We start from the raw sequence: 20,020 nt of genomic DNA on the forward strand, positions 1-20,020 counted from the left end.
ATTTGGGAGCGTAATGCACAAGTCTTACTACTAACACATTAGAACCGGCCCTAACTCCTACCCTAGTAAAATAGAGAGGTAGTTTTCGATATAGCCTCGGCTCAAAAATATGAGAGACAAATACTTGTGAAGGAATTAAGGCGAAGCGACCCTTGGCAAATAGTTGAATTCAACGTGTCGGCAGTCTCGACGTAGGAGCTCAAGGTGTGATAGGAGTTTGAATTTGACGGAGACAAGCCAAACTTGCTGCCAACGTTTATCAGGCAGCATTTCTGAAGATAAATAGAACTGACAGTTAATAGTAAATTTACTAGCTCCAAATAATTAGGGACAATTCTAAGATATTGACAAAAATTAAACCGTCTAATACTCTGCATTTGCAGTTGTTTCCATAGTGACAAAAGCGGATCCATGACTCTTTGGTTCGAGGATTCATATGGTTTACGAGTATTAGTTCCAAAATAAACCTTCTGGTAATTGGAGCAAAACAATGGTTCAGCTCTTAATGGTTTACGAATAATCTTGGTTATGGTTCACGGATAAATGACAAATTTGTGAAATCCAATCTGAATGTCATCAAATATAAAGAGGCTACAAAAAAAATTCTAAAATACATTCCATACAGCTGAGAAGATTGAAGATTCGTGCAATAAAAACCCTTATAATAACAAGAGCTGAACATAGGATGGAGCATGAATTAACAGTTCAAGCTGGAAACTCAAGCTAATTAATCACAACAAAATAAGACGTATCCGAATAGAAGAGAACCAAAACAAAATCACAAGGGAAATAAATAGAAGGGAGAGGACAAGCAAGATATCAACTCTTTAGCAAAGTCTCGACGGCTTCAAAGAAGAGAGGAGCCATTTCTGGGCTTGGCGTCTTGACGGCACACTTGACACCAGGGGTTCCAATAACTGCTGTTAACTCAATCAAGAAAGGAATTCCTCGAGGAATCTTGGCAGAAAGATACAGCACCTCCTGGTTAGCATGTTTGCGCTTAGCGATAAAGAACATGTTTGATACCGCTAGTTGATCAAGGGTTGCTTCAACACTATTTATAACAGCTGCGGGGAAGTCCTTTGATACTTCATTTGAATCAGGTAGTGACTTCCAAGTCTGGCAAAGAAGCAGAGGTACCGAGTGTTAAGCATCCAACTTGGTTAGGTGGTTGTCACAACAATAGGAAATACAATGAAGGAAAGCAGATAGAGTAAAATATGGAGAATAAAGAAAAGAGGCAGCGAAACAAATCTATAAAGGAGTGGAGTTGAAAGGAGTTCAGTCATTTGTTGGAAGTGGAACTCTAAAGAATGCAGATTAAATGCAAATAGCCTTTAATTGACAGGAGCTGCGAGAGATGATAAATAATTCCTCTGAGGAGAGAAAAACAAAGCCGAGGCTCACACATGTTATGCCCCATTAACTTGAGTAGATGGTAGTAATACATATATCAATCAACAATCAGTATATGCCTCAATCCAAACAGTGACCAATGCATAAATCTAGATAGGAATTCAACAAGGTATTGTTACCTCAAGAAAAGTGGAGCGCTCCATCCTCCCATCCTCGGTGAAAAGTACGTGGAAATAGATTTTATCATTGAAATACCATACTGGTTGTTGATTATTTTTTACTGCAACCTGTAAAAGGGTACTTGGAGGGCCAGGTGAAATGTTCTGGAATAGAACCATTGGCAAGAGGGTGCTTGCAGATGTCCCAGGTAGCAATTGAGGAACCTATTGAGCACAAGACAGCAATGAGAACAACCAAAGAGAAGTAGAATTCACAGAAGGATCATCAATCACTGGATAGTAACATAAATACTATGTGAAAAGACTACAGACAAGTGGCAACATGATACTCACTTGGAGAGGTCCACCGGCAGCAAGACCAAATGTATTCTTATTGAACTGAATCATGAAGCCATCAAGAGGAATCTGGGTATTGTTCTCGAACATCATGCTGTAAAATACCTGGCCATCTCTCCGTATCAGCTGGGCACTGATTTGTAAACCTTGACCAGTAGACGCTGGCACTATAACAGGTAAAGGAGGGCTGCAATAAAAGTCAACACTCCATAAGTGCTTGCATGAACGTGATCTCAAATAGTTTGAAACATAATGGTCAAACAAAAAGGTGAGCAAATTTAACAAAAAAGATGTGCGAACTCCTTTAACGTAGATAACTTCAGATTCATAATTGAGAGAAATGACCGCCTTCAATCATTATGCTTGTGACCTTATAAGACATCGCAAAGACAGTCTTTATAGTACTAACGCAAACGAACTGTACATACCCGGCAGGGGTTGCAGGCTGATCAACCGACACAATAGCACTATTGCTGTTATCCATACCAAGGTCAAGTAAATCAGGCAGGGCTGCAGGAGCTGCAGGTGCAGCTGGTTGTCTTGCTGCAGGATGCTGAGCATGAGCTGCAGTAGCTGGAGGCGAGGCACCACTTTCTGCAACACGAGCAGGAGAATCAGAAAGGCCCTGTTCACCTGCATCAGTATACTCCTCCTCCTCAGTTCTCTGAGTGGTCTTCACACGAGTAACAAAAGCTTCTGGAGGCTTATGATAGACAGAGGATAAAGTAGCAATATTGGAAAGAAGTTCGTCGAGGAGAGAAGGATCGAGTTGGTTTGAATCATCACTAATCACAGGCTTTTCAGCTAGCACAACATCTTTTGCTGCCTGCAATACGGAAAGGAGTCTGTTATAACTAGATATCCATAGATTAACTTAAATCATAGAACTACACACATACTCATTTTTTCAAATTGAAACTTACATAACTAGGAGCAAAGAAAGTAGCAGCCAAGGGGAAAAAGTTATTAATCCTTATATTAACTATATCCCCCAAGACAGAAAGTCTATTCTTTTCATGAAAGAGAGCTTTTTTAAGCTGAAGTCATAAAAAGGTTCTTGGGACAGCCCAAACAGAAGTGCCAAAAGTTGAATTAAGCATTTGCTTGCACGTACCTCAGGATCAGTTGAGAGAAGACGCCAATATATGTACGCACGATCTCGCAAGTCTGGGTTGTCAGTCTCCACAGTGGCATTATTTAAGACCACCTATGAGCAAGGTCATATCTACTGAATCAACTTTACAAATAAATAAGTAAATAAAACAGATAGATACTTAGCAGTTAGCATCAATTCTGTAAGAGAAATGACCATGGTTGCTGCAAAAACAAACCAGTCTAACTCCAAATTGTAGTTGGACTAAACAAAAGTAACATTTAAACATGAAGTTAACAAAAGAAACGAATAAAATCGCTATGCTGGTTAAATTGCATTGATCTCAATTTCTACTTTAATAATTCGACGAACTTCCCCTCCGTTAAGTGTCCAAAATGATTTGTTGACTCCTTACATGTCTTCGACAACGCCTCATGAGCTATATTCAGACTCATCTATTTTCTTGATTTACCCAGTGTTGGGCCCACATGTTATACTGCTCATCATCTCCTAGCCGTGCAGGGAGAGGGACTGTTAAGTATCCCAGATTGGTTAAGGAATGCCTTATATGGTCTTGGGCAATCCTCATGAGCTAGGTTTGGGGGTTAAGTTAGGCCCAATATCCATTTTCTTCACACCCTCAAATTTATGAATTAAAATAATCTAACAATTATTACTTCATGACTATCAATATCAGCGTCAAAGCAGTGTTATTGAAAGCCATGAAGCAATAAAGCGAGGCAAAGCAAGGGGCTATCGCATCATGTGTCAAGCCATGCGCTTCAGAGAAGTGTGCACTTCACACAACGACAGACAAAGTGATCCTAAAGAGAAGGGCCGATTCTTTTTTTTTTTTGGGAAAGCAGAGAATGGTCAATTCTTTGAATGTCAGCTATGAGAGGCTGGATTAACATTGACATTATGTATATTGAATGCTGAAATCAGTTATTTAAATAGCAATTTGATTATTATAGTGCTAAAAAAATTCATATATGTTTGGTATTTTTTAATTTTCCGTAACTTGTGGGTTTCACTTCTCGCTTATTATTTCAAGCCTCGTGGACCTTGTCACCTTTCTGTGCTTTTCACTTTTAAAAACATTGCTTCAAGGTGCATAACCCTTTTCGTTCATTGCTTTACATTCAGAAAAACTCAATATGTCCATCTATTTAGTAAATTGATTACTCTTATTCATGGTCTATATCAAGGGAGCATATAAAACACTCCTGCATAAAGAGGATAATTTATGAAGTTTCTTGGCCTTAATAAGGAAGGGAATTAAGGAAATTGGAGAACTAATTGATTAGAAAACTAGATTGGATTCTTTTCTATCTTTAAAATTGGATTCTTTTCTATCTTTAAAATTGATAAGACTGCAAATTTTAACATATTGCATGATATAACAAGAGAATAGATCACTTGATGACGTGACAAGAAGAAATACCTGAATCATTTGTTGTGGTCCTTCAGTTGGCTTCTTGAGGAATAGTTTGACTGTTGCTGTCAGCAACTGCAATTGCACTTGGGGAGGTTCCTCCGGGAAACTCTCTAGAAAGCTTTCAAGGAGCTCATCTGCATTATCAATTCTTTCAGCATACTCACCGATAATCCAGATCATTGATGCCTGTCAACGAAGAGACAAAGCAGTTACAAAATCTGTGAAAAGATTGTAGACCCAACAACTTTCCAGAGCCAACTTCTGGAAAGATCTTCTATTACCTTTGCCTCTGGCTCATCGAGAGTGTCCAAACTCTCACACAGAGTAGCAATTATGGACTCATAGCTGAAAAAGAAGACACGTCGAAAGTTAAATAAAAGACAAAGACTCAACTTTAGCATGTGAGACTTCGAAGATACTTACGTGTTAGGATATCTTCTGAAAATATCCTTGATTACTATAATAGCTTCTTGAACAACATAATTTACTTTTATCTTAATCAATTCAAGCAAGACGCTGATACAGCGCTCAGCAGCCCTCTCTAATTTGATGGCACAGCGCCCAATAGCACGGACAGCTTTTCTGACAAAGTCAACATCCACTTCAGTAGCATATTCTTTGAATTCCAGTAGCACCTGCAAGCATATAAACCACTTGAATGATGCAAAAAAAATAAGAAGGAACCTACATTGGAGGAACTAAACTGAATCAAAGCAGTAAGGATTTACCTGGTCTATGTTTCTGTCTGAAGCAAGCTTTATCATGATTTCTAACTTCTCCATTTTAACATATATAGGATCATTATACTTGCAAAAGAATACCTAGCAACAGAACAATATTAGAAGCAAAGCCTACTACTCCAGATTTAGTTACAGATAAGTCCAACAGTTCTAAGGAAATAGAGTTTTTGCCGCTAATAATGCAAGTACCGAGGGAACACCATGAAAAATACCTTGATTTCATGTGCAAGGATTGTCGGACGCTTTTGTACAATGAGGTTTATGTTCCTTAATGCAACATACTGAATTTCAGGCTCTGCTGAAAGCAACGTTACAAGAGGAGGAGCCATCTTCTTACAAAGGTTCCGCACTACATCAGTGCTGGTGATTAGTTCCATCTGTTGGAGTATCATCTGCAACAGCGGAAAATGACTATTAGCGGAATGTCTTATATTGGCAATGCTAATCATGCTGAAGCATTTAAGAAAAAGTAAGTTTGTGAGAAAAAAGGAAACAATCCGACCTTTACAGCTGAAAGAACAACAGCGCAATTTGCATGCTGTAATCGCGGAGTGACTCGCTCCACTATATTTTCAGCCTCACGAGCATCAGCTGCTTTGTACTTGGAAAGAGCATCCAGTATAAAAACTTGACCCCACCTATATCCAGAGATCATTATCTCATTCAAGAACAAAGGAGCAAACATAAACAAGTTCTATACAAAACAGATGTAAAAGCGCAATAAGTGGACGTAATAGAAGACAATCCATAAAGTTGCATCTAGTAGACAACAAAACAAATCTAGTAGACAACAAAACAATAACATGAAGTGAATGTAATGTCCTGTGACATGCCGACTAATTTTTACAACAGTGTTCACAATTTACGTAATTCGCCAATCCCTAGCACATTTCACATTGAGAAAGGTAGCAGTATTAGTTTTCCACAAGCTTACTCAGTGCATTCATTCAGAGCAGTTAGAAGCTTTGAAAGTGTATGGCTGGTGATCTCAAAGATGGGTCTGCTACTGCTTTCTTGAATTTCTGCAAGAGCCGCAACAGCATTTGCAACAACCATAGGATTGTTGTCAGATATTAAGTCCTTAAGAGCATCTAGAAAACCCCTATCTTCCACAAGCTCGGCATTTATGTCATAGAGCTTAGCAACACAGATAGCTGCTGTCTTACGAACATAAGGATCATCATCCTGATGGAAAGAGAACAGACAAATTGCATTGATTAGTTAGAAAACACCGTGCACTGTTATGTTCCAGACCAATGTCAATCAATCAAAAAGATCCGGCTTCAAAACTAGGAGCAGACAGGGGAAGAGAAAATCTGTAAATTCACCTTAAGGCAACGTTGGAGGGGATCACACAAATACTCGGTGATCTTGTCAACACGAATGCATCCCATAGTCCGCACAGCCAAAGCACGAATTAAAGGATTTGGGTCCTGTGAATCCTGAAAAAAGTGCAAAAACCATAAGACGCCATTAATAAGATATCAGAAACAACATGCTAGGGCAGCAAGGAAACCAATTCAAATGAGTAATAAGAAACATCTGCATGATTAAGTGGCATTCGGATTCTGGAAACCAATTGTTATCATGCAATGCTCCATCCACTAGAAGGAGATGACAAATGGGAAATTTTTTAAATATAATATGTAAATGCAAAGCAAATGCGGTATGTTCTATAAATGTTGAGCGAACACGTGACAGAATCTGAGCCTCCAAATCAAAAACCTTAAAGCAATGGATGGAATAGTGAACAACCTTCATAAAGCCATGTAGAAGCCCTTATAAAACCCACGTGAGACAACAGTATAACTCAACACCCTCCTGCATGTGATCCAATTCTGAATGTTCACACCTGAACTGTATTTCAGACCTACAGGTGCTAAGACGAGCCTCCCAAAGGTTGGGTCTTACCATGTGAAAGAATTTGAACATTCAACTCAAACCATAGGACAACGGATGAAGTAGCTGACAGCCTTTATAAACCCCTTTGGAATCCCTTACAAAATCCATACGGGATAAATACAAGTATACAACTCAACAAAACAAGTTAATTAAGCTAAACACATTATTTTTAAACCTCTGATACACTAGGGAGCACAGACACTAGGTTGTGCTGCCACACTCCACCGTCCAGCGATGCTCAAGTCAAATTCAAACTGGACAGGTTGGACATCATCTGGACACCGTGTTGGACAGCCAAAAAAGTTCTTATTTTTTTTTAGAACTTCCTTGAAATTCAAACTGTTAAAAGACACTATTTGTCCTACTCTCTTTGAAAAAGCTTTCTTTGGGAAAGAGGGAGGCATTAACAAGGTATTTCTAGCAAGGATGAGAAAGAGCTGGAGAGACAACTTTGGGACCAAAGTTGTGATCTTCACAAATACGCCATCAGGTGAATTCTTTGATCCGCCTAAACTTTGCTTGACAGAGTTATCTGATGTGTTTGCTGGGAAGTAGCAGATACCAGGTAGATTAGGTGATCTTTGCGCAAACTGGTATAACACTACTATTATCAAAAGAAAAAAAGGAAAAGAAAGTATAAGACATAACCTATTCTTCCCTATTCAACCTACCTTTTTTTAAATTGAAACCTACTTTAAATTGAAAGGCATGAGTTTGTTACTTATCAAGCAAAGTAAGTTTCACGATTTCACGATGGTTCATTATCTAGGAGCTCGTAGAAAAACCTTTATCTCGGAAAAGGCTCATCACAAGGTCCAAGATCTCTTCTCGGTAGATTATGGTTTATACATTGAATACCTGCCAACAGAATTTAATAGTCTTATTTGTTCCATGTCCCGCTGATTTTTTTAGATTTTTCATGTCTTTGGGTGTATTTCTATGTTAATGTACCATGTCCAATTACTAGGCATCACTAACCTCAATATAACAAACAAACAAAGAGGAACTAATTAAAATTCTTTTCCTCATAAAGAAGAGGAGCTACTCAATTGAAGAGCGAAAAACATTATGATCTCTGGAAAAGCAAGAAGGGTATACAGAAGGATTAAATCAGATAGAAAAGCCCCTCCGATCTCAATTCTCATTGCAGACCGGGTAATGGAGTATCATGAGCATTTGAGACTTGCATTACACCACTCAAAAGATAGACATAAAGCTTTATAAATACTTCCCTATTCTCAATCATAGGTAAATGAGACAGATTAGTTGAGAAGTCTAGATCAATGATGAATGCTAACGCTTTTATTGTAGTAGCCATCTCTGTTTTAAAAGGCGTTTCTGGGGCGAACCCCGGGGCGAGGCGTACCAAAAATGCCCCGGGGCGATGGTGTGGGGCGAAAGTCTCAAGAGGCGTACGCCCCGCAATTTGGGGCGTACGCCCGGGCGTTCGGGGCGCGATTTTTTAGTAAGGAGTAAGCCCCAGAGACTTTTTCAAATTAAAACAAAATTTGTTGAATTAGTCCTTCATATAATACCCAAATTCTCAAAAGTCAGTTTGGTAATTACTCAAAAGGTTTAAAAAGGAACTCAAAAGTATTAAATTTAAAAGTAAAGATCTTTTTTTATTGATTTAAGCCCTAATTCATGGTTTTCCCAATATTTTATCTTGTCCGCTAGTCTACTAATATCTCCCAAAAGCAACGAATATTTTTTTTTTTTACAAATACAAAGAGAACTACATTCTTTTTCATAGCAGCAAATTCAAAATTCAAATTGCAGGTTAATCATCCTTTTTGTTCCTCCATATAGAAAACTTTATTCTTTGACTCAAATTACTTGTGCTTGTAAGTAACGTATAATAGATTGTTTTGATTAGTTTTTTGTGGGGATGGAGCACACATATATATAGTTTTCTTCAATATTTATGCAATTTTACCTGTTTATAAATATTTACTGTCATTATATTATTTTATAAAATATTAAAAAATAAATACCTATGGGGCTTACGCCCCGCTGAGGCATATGTAAAACGCCCTGCCTTACGCTCACGCCTTTTAAAACACTGGTAGCCATATGGGTGAAGATCGACATATAAAGAACAAATCAGCAGGTAATGAGAAGAATAAAACCACAACATTTACAGAAGACAAATGATTAAGGATGAGTTTCGTCACGGAAATACCTTCACAAATGTATTTACGGCAAGTATAGCAAGATCAGGCTGGCTTTTAGCATAATTGATAAGATATAAGTATACAAGCTTCTTTAACTCCAAATTCTCTGTTTGCATGCAGTTAACAACATCTGTGAAGAGTGAAGAAACATCTTTCCCAACAGTCATAGCAGCAATAACCTTTTTGACAGCATCTTTTCTCTTGTCCTGCATTTGATACAGATATATAAGCACCTACCAAATTAAAAAAAAATAAATGGAATGGCAAGGCTACAACAAAAAGCCTCACGACTCAAAAACACAACTTAGCCAAAATTAGATCTTCATAAAAAAAAATAAAAAGTTATCTTCATCAAAAAACTTAGCCACAATTGAATAACGTCACGATTCAGTTGAGTAAAAATTAAGACTGAAAATGTTGAGTTCATTGTATAGCAACAATTTTCAACTACAAATGTCTACGATTATCAGAAGCAACCAGTTTTAAAAGGACAGGTAAAGATGTATCATTTCACCAAATGAACGGACATCTAGTTTCTAAAAGCATTTCATCACCGGGAAACATTCTTTCAACCAAACCCACATGGATCGAGCCAATAATGCAACTGAGTTCAGATGTATGCAAATTCCAACCAAATATTCTAACAAACGAGCAGATAAAAATAGTAGATTTTTTATAACAATTTCAGTTACATCCCCAGTTTCATAAGCATCCTACAAAAATATGTAGTAATTTCAATTGGATTCTAAATAAAAGAACTATTCCATTCAATCAAAACTACTGGTGAATGTGACATAAAATTATTATATTCTATAACGATTTCACAAGCATCTACCAAAAATGCACTATCAATAAGATCTTGAAACTATATTTTTTTTAAGGAAATAATACCTTGAAACTAAATATAAAATAACATATTCAACCAAATCAAACCGCTTAACTTATTGATATCAACCAAACAAATGAAGCAATACCTAAGGAATGAGAAGCAATACCTAAGGAATGAGAAGCAATACCTATTCATCACTAACTTCCCCAATTTCATAAACATCCCACTGGAAATGGAGTAATTAAAAAGAACCTCAAAACTAAACACAGGTGATTAAACATAATTCACAAATAAGATCAATTAAACAAGGGTCTAGAGACTCCTCCAACAAATCAAATTGCATAACTAAATACGAATTCTGATTAAGTATAATTCTCCAATTTCAATAACTATTCTATTCGATAAAAAAGCTCAGTAACTTCCCTATTTCATAAACATCTCTCTCATTGGAAATGAAGTAAACTTCAATAGGACCTCAAACTAAACATAAGAACCTTGAAAAGGCATAAATTCACATTCAGAAAATCAAAAATCTTAAATTATTGAGATCAACAAAACAAACGAGGACTAATGAGACTACTACGACAAATCAAATGCGAAAACTAGCCAGATCTGACCACGGCTATCCTAAATCACTATTCAAATGACAAAGTAAAATCATAAATTACATTAAATCGAATCAATGCAAAGCTAATAAATTCCGTAAATTTGAGTTTTTTTGTAGATTCGATATGAATACAGGAAGAGGAGAGTATTTTGTGACCTTGTACTGAGAATTGAGTTCTTCTTTGAGCTCAGGGATTTCTCCTTTCTTCGTAGTGGAGAAGTACTTTGAATCGTGACCGCTCATTCTCTTTGATCGAAATCAGACGGTCGGCGAAGCTGCCGGTGGAGAGAACAGAGCAGATAGAGAGAGATAGAGGAGAAGAGAGGGAAAGCAGGAACGTAAGGCTTCTCGTCAAAATTAAAAGGCAGGGAAATCAGAAATGTGGTATTAAACCGGTGGCTGAATCAAACCGGTGCTTAACCGTGGGAATTTTCTATGCCCGAGTTAATTGTGAAACACTGTTTGGATAGTGGCAAAATGTTACTCCAAACATCAGCTATATGTATATTTTTTGTTAATAAATTATTTATTACCAATAAATAAATATCTAATGCAATATAACAAATTGGAGAATAATTCAAACACCTTTAACTTCGCAAAAATTGGTATGTGGGAAGGTTAATATATGGAAGATTATGGTTGAACATATGGTTCTAAGAAACAGTCACATATCTCAATCTATATATTTCGTAATCAAGTGATTTCAATAAAATGAAATCATTTAAACTATTCAAGCCACCCGGTCCGGATGGCCTACATCCTTTTTTTCTTCCAAAAATTCTGGGAAGATACAAAACTAGTTGTAGTTACAATCTGTACAACTGTTTTTGCTTCAGTTACCATCCCCGATGAACTAAATAAAACACTCCTTACACTGATACCAAAAGTACAAAACTCTAAGACATTTCTCAATGTCGTCCCATCGGACTCTGTAATACAATTTATAAAACAGTTACAAAAATAATTACTAACCTTATTAGGCCGTATTTATCAAAACTTATTAGCCCAACGCAAAATAGTTTCATACCGGGCAGACGAGCGGCTGATAGTGCTATCATAGCTCAAGAAGTTGTGCACTCTTTTACACGATAAAAAGGTAAAATTGGCAATATGTTATTAAAAATTGACCTTGAGAAAGCTTTCGACCGACTGGAATGGTCGTTTATAACATACTCACTACAACAATTAAATTTTCCTCCGCACATCATAAAACTAATCATGTCATGTGTCTCAACCTCTTCTATTTCAATATTCATAAATGGAAAAACTACCCAATTCTTCCAACCTAAACGGGGTATTAGACAGGGAGACTCGTTAAGCCCTTACATTTTTATCATCTGTATGAAATCCCTCTCTCGTCTAATTAACCAAGTTGTTGACATCCTACGATGGACACCTATAAAAATCTCTCGTTCCTCACCCCCTCTTTCTCATTTACTCTTTGTCGATGACCGAGTTTTGTTTGCTAGAGCTACTGGAAACAAATGCGGATACAATTATCAACATCTTCAACCAGCTTAATATACACTCTGGCCAAATCATTAACTTTTTCAAATCTAAAATTCTTTTCTCCGCTAATGTACCAACTTTCACTCAGAATACAATCTCATCGCTCCTTAACAACAACTCCACCTCTATCTTTGGCAAGTACCTTGGACTACCCATAACCAACACTAAACCTACTTTCACTGACTACTAATATCTCATCGGCCAATTAACTCGAAGGCTCGCTGGCCGGAAAAATAAGTTTTTAACTTTTGTTGGTAGCACAACCCTCATCCATTCGGTCCTAAATCATATCCCCGTGTATGCCATGCAGCTTAATCTCCTACCACCTTATTCAAAGAAATTTTCTATGGGGCTCTTCCTCTGACAAACGCAACTACACCTGGGATAATATTATTATGCTTAAAATATATGGTGGCTTAGGAATACCCAAATTATATCCAAAAAATATGGCATTACTTACTGCTCTACTTTGGCATTACTACAAAAACATGATGCCCTTTGGGCTTATACCCTCCGCCTTAAATATCACTCCACAGTATACCCGCCAAATACTACATTGACTCCCACAGCTAAACGTTGTGCTTCCTACATTTGAAAAAGCATGATTAAGGCAATACCCTTTCTACAAGCAGGGACTAGGCTGGAATATAGCAAATGAAAATCATATCCAGCTATGGTTAGACTACTGGCTACCCACAAACACCACCTTACGCCAGCACATCCATGGACCACTACTCCCCCATGAAGATAACCTGTCTCTCTCAACACTATCGTTACTAATGAATCTTGGAACCTCTCCTCACTTTCCTTAGACCTACCACCCCACCTCTCCAACCTTATCACTACTACCATGTTAAACCCTAACCCCAATACTACAGACCAATCATTTTAGAATTCCTCCACCACATAGGCTTTTTCTACTTTCACTGCATACAAATTAATAACACTTCCTCTTAACCAACAACAATCTCATTCTCCGTATTATATTAGGTTTGGAAGATCCTTTCCACCAACAAAATTAAGCAATTCTTATGGCTCATGCTACAACAGAAACTACCCACACTATCATTTCTCTATCATAAAAAAATCTCCATATCTCCATAGATACTACCCGTACAATGTGCAGACAAGCACCTGAAGACATCGACCATATATTTTTTCGTTGCCACATCGCTATACCTATATGGAAACATTTCAATATCCCGCTCCCTATACACCCCTTTCAAGACTGGGTAAGAGCATTATGTCTTCCGCCACACAAACCACCCACTCTCCTCACGAAAAATGTGTCATTACCCCCAATCATACTATGGCACCTCTGGACTAATCGTAATAATAATGTGTTCAATCATACCAACACTCAGGTTAATATCTACAACATAGTCAATGTTGTGTGATTGCATAGAGGTCTCAAATTTGTTTGCCAAAGTAGTTACTCTTTTTTCACCTTTATTTACTTTTGTAGTGATGCAAATTGCTTATTAATAAATTAAAAATATAATAAATTTTAATATTTTAATATATGACATTACCGAATATCTTTTACCCATTTACTTGGAATTTAATGGTTGCATAATTTTAAATGCATGTACTTATTTTTGAAAGTCAGTTACTAAAGGGGGGAAGCACACTACTTTTGACTATAATAAGTAGTTTTCTCACTTAATTTTCTCATAATTAAATTATGGATGATTTCTCGTGCTACATGTATCTTCTAATAGTGTTCACCTTATTATGTGAAAAAATAAGCTATAACAAGACTGTCATTTTTAATCGAAAATTAAGAATGGTTGGAGATTTTGTGTGTTTTGCATTAGTTAACAACCCTTATTTTTTTCGTGTTCAACTTTGGCATAATTGACCTGTAAAAGCTTTGTAGCTGACCTTTAGTGTATTATAAATTTTTTCTAGTTATTTAGCCTTCCATTGGACACAACGATTCTACAACCATATGCAAATTCAAAGAGCAATATTGGTAGTGGAACAGGTTAGAAATTAGAAGATATGCTCTCCTTAATGCTAAGTGTATTTCTTTATGGGGTTTTTGAGAAATTGGATGGGATACCTAGTGTCGGTGGATTGGGCTCTTTAAGCTTAGTTAGGTGCAACTTGTGATTAAAAAAGGTCAGTAAAAGATGAGCATATAAATTTAAAAGATATGCTTGATTTTGTGTATTTTGCACGCATACATTTCTAATTACTACAAATCTACAACGATCTCAATAAGGATAAAAATCCCGGTCTAAGTAGCATGAATTATGATGTTTGAAGCTAAGGGTGTCAAGTGGGCCGGTCCAGGCCCGGGACCGCGGGCCAAATGGGCCAGGACCGTTTGGCCCGATTTTAGTGGGCCTGAGCCAGTCTCGTGGGTCGGTCCTATGATTTGGGCCCGCAACCATTTAGCCTGCCAGGGCCCGGGATCGGCCCGGTTCCTTAGCGGGCCAAACGGTCCCAACGACTATTTTTTTTTTAATTTTTAATTTTTAATTTTTTATTTTTAAATATAGCCGTTGGGCTGTCAAAAAATAGCCGTTGGCTATTTATAAAATAGTCATTTAACCCCCAACTTTGTTTTAATCCCAACATTTTTATAATTACACTTTTCCCCTATTTTTAACTATAAATACCCCATCATTCTTTCATTTTTTCTTACAAAATCATCAATCTATCACAATCTCTCTCTAATTTTATTCTATAATTGCTACTATTGCTTACTTTATTGTTACAATTTGTGAAACAATTGTGAAGTTGGTGAATTGAAGTCTTCAATGATAATCAATTTTCAACAAGTTGTTCGTCAATTCGGTAAACTCGTTCCAACTTTTAAGTTTTAATATTATAATTTTGTTTATTTTATTTATTTTCTATTACTTTATTAATTAAGATGGATTCCTTAAAAAAACAATTTGGTAAAAATAAGGGAAAATCCAAGAGTGACGAATCTAGTGCTCAATTTGTTCCTCCCCCACTGCCCCAGGCTCCCCGAACCAAACTCCATATACGTCCTACACCTGCTATTCTTGATAGCGATAATAGTTTATTACAATTTACTGAAAGTCAATTTTGCCATAATATTAGATCTGGTGAACAATTAGACAATGAATTAATGAATGCTCTTTATTCTAATCCAACTATTGATGAAAATGATGACGAGAAAATAGATTCTGATGAAACTCAACCGGATGATGATACACCAACTAGTCATGTTCCTGATGTTAACCCAACTAGTGGTAACCCTGCTAATCCAAATGATGCCCCATTTGATACTCCTGTTACTACCCCTACTTTTTCTAGACAACCTAGCAAACGGACAAAAACATCTCCCGTTTGACTATTTTTTACTCAACTAATTCCAGGAAATAAGGCTAAGTGTAAAACTTGTGGCACAGAGTTAGTTTTTAAATATTTTGGATCGCGAGGGGGGAGGGGAACTTTGGCTAGACATATAATGAAACACCCTCAAGATAAAGTGAGATATCTTCATCTGAAAGCTTTGGCCGAGGGAAAAAGTTTACCTACTCCTAGTCAGGTTGACCCTAGTACCGGTTCAAATCAATTTCAACCGGAAATTAATACTGTTACCGGTGGTATTTTATATTATGATCCAAAAAAAGATCGGGAAGAATTGACAAAAATGGTAACTGTTATGTATTTACCCTATAGTTTTCCTTCTCATCCTAACCTTGTGCATTAATCCTACTTATAAAGGTTTTCCTCGCACAACCGTAAAGAGCGATATTTATAAATATAAACATGAATATGAACAATATTTGCGCTATTTATTTACTCATATAAATTGTCGTATTGCTATTACAACTGATATTGGTAGAAGTGGTAACGACTGTGATTACCTTATTGTTACCAGTCATTGGATTGATGAGGATTGGATAATGCAAAAGCACATTACTTCTTATAGAATAATAAATTCACATCACACAAGGTAGTTTATTGCTAGCACAGTTATAGATATTGTAGATATTTTTGTATTAGTGATAAAATAATATCAATTTCAATGGATAATGCTACTAGTAACACAAATGCTATAGCCTTGCTTACCACTACGCTAAATCCTACATTTAGTGATATTTTTCATGTTAGATGTATTTGCCATATCTACCATTTAATTGTGGGTGATGGTATGAGAATTTTAAATATTAAAATTAAAAGGTTAAAATGGCTCTTAACTGGCTTTTTATTCAAACCGTAGAAGTAGACTTAGAGAATATTTTAAAAGATGCGATGAATTTGGCCTAAGAGAAAGAAAGGTTCCTAAACATTGTCCAACTAGATGGAATTACATGTATGAAAGTTTGGTTGTTGCATATGAATATAGAAACCCCATAAACTCAATATTTAATGCACATGTAAGTAATGATAATGAGCACCTTACAAATGAGGATTGAGCTAATGTTAAAATACTTGTAGAATTTTTAGAAAAAATTTATATTGCTACAAATAAATTTTCTTGGCAGTATTATCCTACTATTTATAACTGTTTAGTTTATATTGCAGAACTTGCAAATTTGTTTGCTTATTTTTCAGAGGGTGGGGAAATTTATAAACTTGTTATTGATTCTATGAGAAAAAAGTTTAAAAAATATTTTTTCCCTATTCCCCCTATTTATGGTGTTTCTGCTTTGTTAAATCCTTGTATGAAATTAGGAGGTCCTCATTTTTGGTATGAAACTGTTTATAATGGTTTAGCACTTAAAGATGAAGAATTGTCTCAACTTCCGGAAACAATAGCCTCAATTAGAATAAATGCTCAAACTATTTTTAATACTTATCAAGTTGCATTAAATCATGCTAGACCAAATCTTCCAACTCATTCTTCTTCTGATTCTCAATCATCTAAAAGAACTGCGGGAGTAAAAGCACTTAGTGCTTGGGCGGAGTTTAGGGGTTCTCAAAGTTCTAGTAGTAGTGATTTTTCACAACTAAATGAGCTTGAAGTTTATTTGTCTCAGGGAATTGAGGAAGTGAATCACGACGGTTCCTTTAATCTTTTGGAATGGTGGAAGGACAAAGAAAAATACTTTCCGGTTCTTTCAAGGATGGCCCGAGATATTTTAACTATTCAAGCTTCAACAGTGGCATCAGAGAGCGCTTTCAGTCAAGCAAGATTTCAACTCGGTGATTATAGAGCGTCTATGAGGGAGTGTTTGGAAAAATCAGTACTTTTCAGAGATTGGATCCGGTCGGAAAGAAAAAATTTTGAACTTGCTGAATCACAACCAGATGAAGACGAAGCTTACGAAGAAATGCTAGCTGAACTTGCGGAAGATGTTGCTTCGCCCGGAAGTGGCGATGACCAAGTAACTTTTCCGCCACCACCAACGAAAGTTCCTCCGGACCTTGATAGATTTATGAAGCTTGTAAGAGATACCATGTAACTTGTATGAACAAAAATTAATATGTATTATGTAACTTATATTTTGGCACATCTTGATTAGTTTCTTTTTCTTCTCAATGGTGGTATTAGCACCTTGTTGTGCTCATTCCATAGAGGGGTGAAGACTAAGAAAGATATTTCCATATGTTTTAATGCTATAATAAAATTACAAGGCATATCTCTTTAAAATATTTTTGTCTTTAGACTTAGATATTATTTTTAACATCCTTTTGTCTTTAGACTAATATATATACTATACTATACTATATATACATCTTATATATAGTATATAAGTTGTATATATAGCTTATCGAATATAACTTTTATATATATATATATATATATATATATATATATATATATATACATCTTATATCGATATATATATATATTTAATATATATACTATACTATACTATACTATATATAAGATGTATATATAGCTTATCGAATATAGCTTATATATATATATATATATATTATACATTTAATATATATACTATATTATACAATGCTTTGTATATAAATGTATACTATACATAAATAATATACAATGAGACTGTCCGCACTCTCCTTAATGGACTTAGATGTAAGACCTTAGGTGAGTTTAGATGGTATAAAGACACTTTTATGAGTAGAGTGATGGAACTACCAGAAAATAAGCTTGAACATTGGAAAGCTAAGTTCATAGATGGCCTTCCCTCTTTATTTGCTGAAAGAGTTAGAAAGATTTTAAGAGGTAATTATGGTGAAATTCAATACAGAGACTATACCTACGGTAAGTTAGTAGGAATTTGCACACAGGAAGGGTTAAACCTGTGCAATGAATTAAGATTGTCAAGACAGCTTAAAATGGATAAGCTTAAGGAAGAAAACCAATTAGGGGACTTTTGCACCCAGTTCGGTTTACCCAAGACTTCTACTCATAAGAAGAAGAAACATAAGTATCATAGATACCCTAACCAAGACAGTCCTTATAGGAGAAAGAGATATAGATATAGATCCAAAGAAGAACGAGAAGCTAAGAAAGCTCATCGCAAGTCTACTAGATTTACCAAAAATAGGTCTAAGAGAGATCTTGCTGACATTAGGTGTTATAAGTGTGGCAAATTTGGCCATATAGCCCCGAATTGTAAGCTTCAAAACCTGAAAACCTTAGGACTAGACGATGAGTTACGTGATAAGGTTTATGGTTTGTTATACACTTATGGATAAGAATCTGATTATTATTCTGAGTCAGAATCCGAAGCTGAAATAGATTTGCTTGATTTATCTAATAGTGATAAAAATGTTGATAATACTTGTACAACTTGCAAAGGTGATACATGTACTTGTGATGATAATGAATTTTATAAATTGCAATCACAGTTTCAAGCTTTGAACATGAAAACTATTACATCTGATAATGTAATAGAACTTTTAAAAGAAGTTACTGATGAAAAACTTCGTGAAAAAATTATTAATTTGGCTGCTAGTTCAAGTTCTAGTTTTGCAAAACCTTTTGAAAAGGATTTGAATATTCCCCGCCTTATTCTTTACTGGAGGTTAATAACCGTCTTTTAAATAAAAATGCAACTCCAGCAAGAGATTCTTCTTTCGATGATTTGGAGGTTGAAGTTGAAAACTTGAAACGAGAGATCAAATCTCTTAAACATAATCAGATGATTTGTGATCATAGGATTATTCAGATTGAGAAAATCAATTATCCAGCTGAGAAATCTAATGATAAAAATAAAGGTATTTTTGAAAATGATATTGAAGAAAAACCTATTAGTTTTAATCCTAAACATGATACGTTTTTAGGAATGATGTAAATTATTACTGCTCATAAATGGTATATTAAATGTACTATTCTCATTGATAATAGTTTTTCTATTACAAACATTGCCATGATTGATAGTGGAGCAGATGTTAGCTGCATTCAAGAAGGTTTAATACCTACGAAATATTTTCAAAAAATTACTCACATGGTTAGATCTGCATCCGGACATGCTTTAGATATAAAGTATAAATTGCCTAATACGGGTATTTGTCAGAATAAAGTTTGTATTCCTCACTTCTTTTTCTTGGTTAAAAACCAGTTATACCCTCCAATTATACTTGGAACACCGTTTATTAACGTCATTTATCCTTTTACTAGCATAGACTCCAAAGGTTTTACTGCTACTTATAAGGATAAAAAGATAAGTTATACTTTTGTTACAGATCCTGTAACTAGAGATATTAATGCTTTAATTGATATGAAGCAGAAACATGTTGATTCTTTACAGTTAGAGTTGTTTAGTATGAATATATTTGATACTTTGAATTCTACTAAAGTACAGGAAAAAATCAAATTGATTTCCGAACAGATTGCTATTGATATTTGTGGTGAGCATCCTAGTGCTTTTTGGAATAGAAAAAAGTATATTGTCACTTTGCCTTATGAAGATAATTTCTCTAAGGATAATATTCCTACTAAATCCT

The 20,020-nt window shown here is 35.7% G+C and overlaps 1 protein-coding gene across 1 annotated transcript; it reads right to left on the reverse strand.

Moving 5' to 3' along the window:
* Positions 1 to 551: 551 nt before the first annotated feature.
* On the reverse strand, positions 552 to 11,102 carry LOC104088272 (beta-adaptin-like protein B). The gene is made up of 15 exons (XM_009592927.4): positions 10,811 to 11,102; positions 9,227 to 9,424; positions 6,471 to 6,584; positions 6,077 to 6,327; positions 5,645 to 5,780; positions 5,355 to 5,534; positions 5,131 to 5,223; positions 4,826 to 5,037; positions 4,684 to 4,747; positions 4,409 to 4,588; positions 2,986 to 3,078; positions 2,300 to 2,697; positions 1,869 to 2,058; positions 1,536 to 1,739; positions 552 to 1,119 (listed from the first exon to the last, which is right to left on the reverse strand). The coding sequence occupies exons 1-15, from the start codon at positions 10,895 to 10,897 to the stop codon at positions 820 to 822; spliced, it is 2,700 nt and encodes an 899-aa protein (XP_009591222.1). The 5' UTR covers positions 10,898 to 11,102; the 3' UTR covers positions 552 to 819.
* Positions 11,103 to 20,020: the final 8,918 nt, after the last annotated feature.

The sequence above is a fragment of the Nicotiana tomentosiformis genome, chromosome 8, assembly GCF_000390325.3.
Source record: "Nicotiana tomentosiformis chromosome 8, ASM39032v3, whole genome shotgun sequence".
Taxonomy (NCBI): domain Eukaryota; kingdom Viridiplantae; phylum Streptophyta; class Magnoliopsida; order Solanales; family Solanaceae; genus Nicotiana; species Nicotiana tomentosiformis.

Bases quoted from the DNA above. Each gene is read 5' to 3' on its own strand.
- LOC104088272 (XM_009592927.4), bottom strand. From the start codon at position 10,897: ATGAGCGGTCACGATTCAAAGTACTTCTCCACTACGAAGAAAGGAGAA. The intron at 4,589-4,683 runs GTAATAGAAGAT...CTTCGTTGACAG, and splicing joins TCGATGAGCCAGAGGCAAAG to GCATCAATGATCTGGATTAT. The intron at 1,120-1,535 runs GTAACAATACCT...CTTCTTTGCCAG, and splicing joins AGCGCTCCACTTTTCTTGAG to ACTTGGAAGTCACTACCTGA.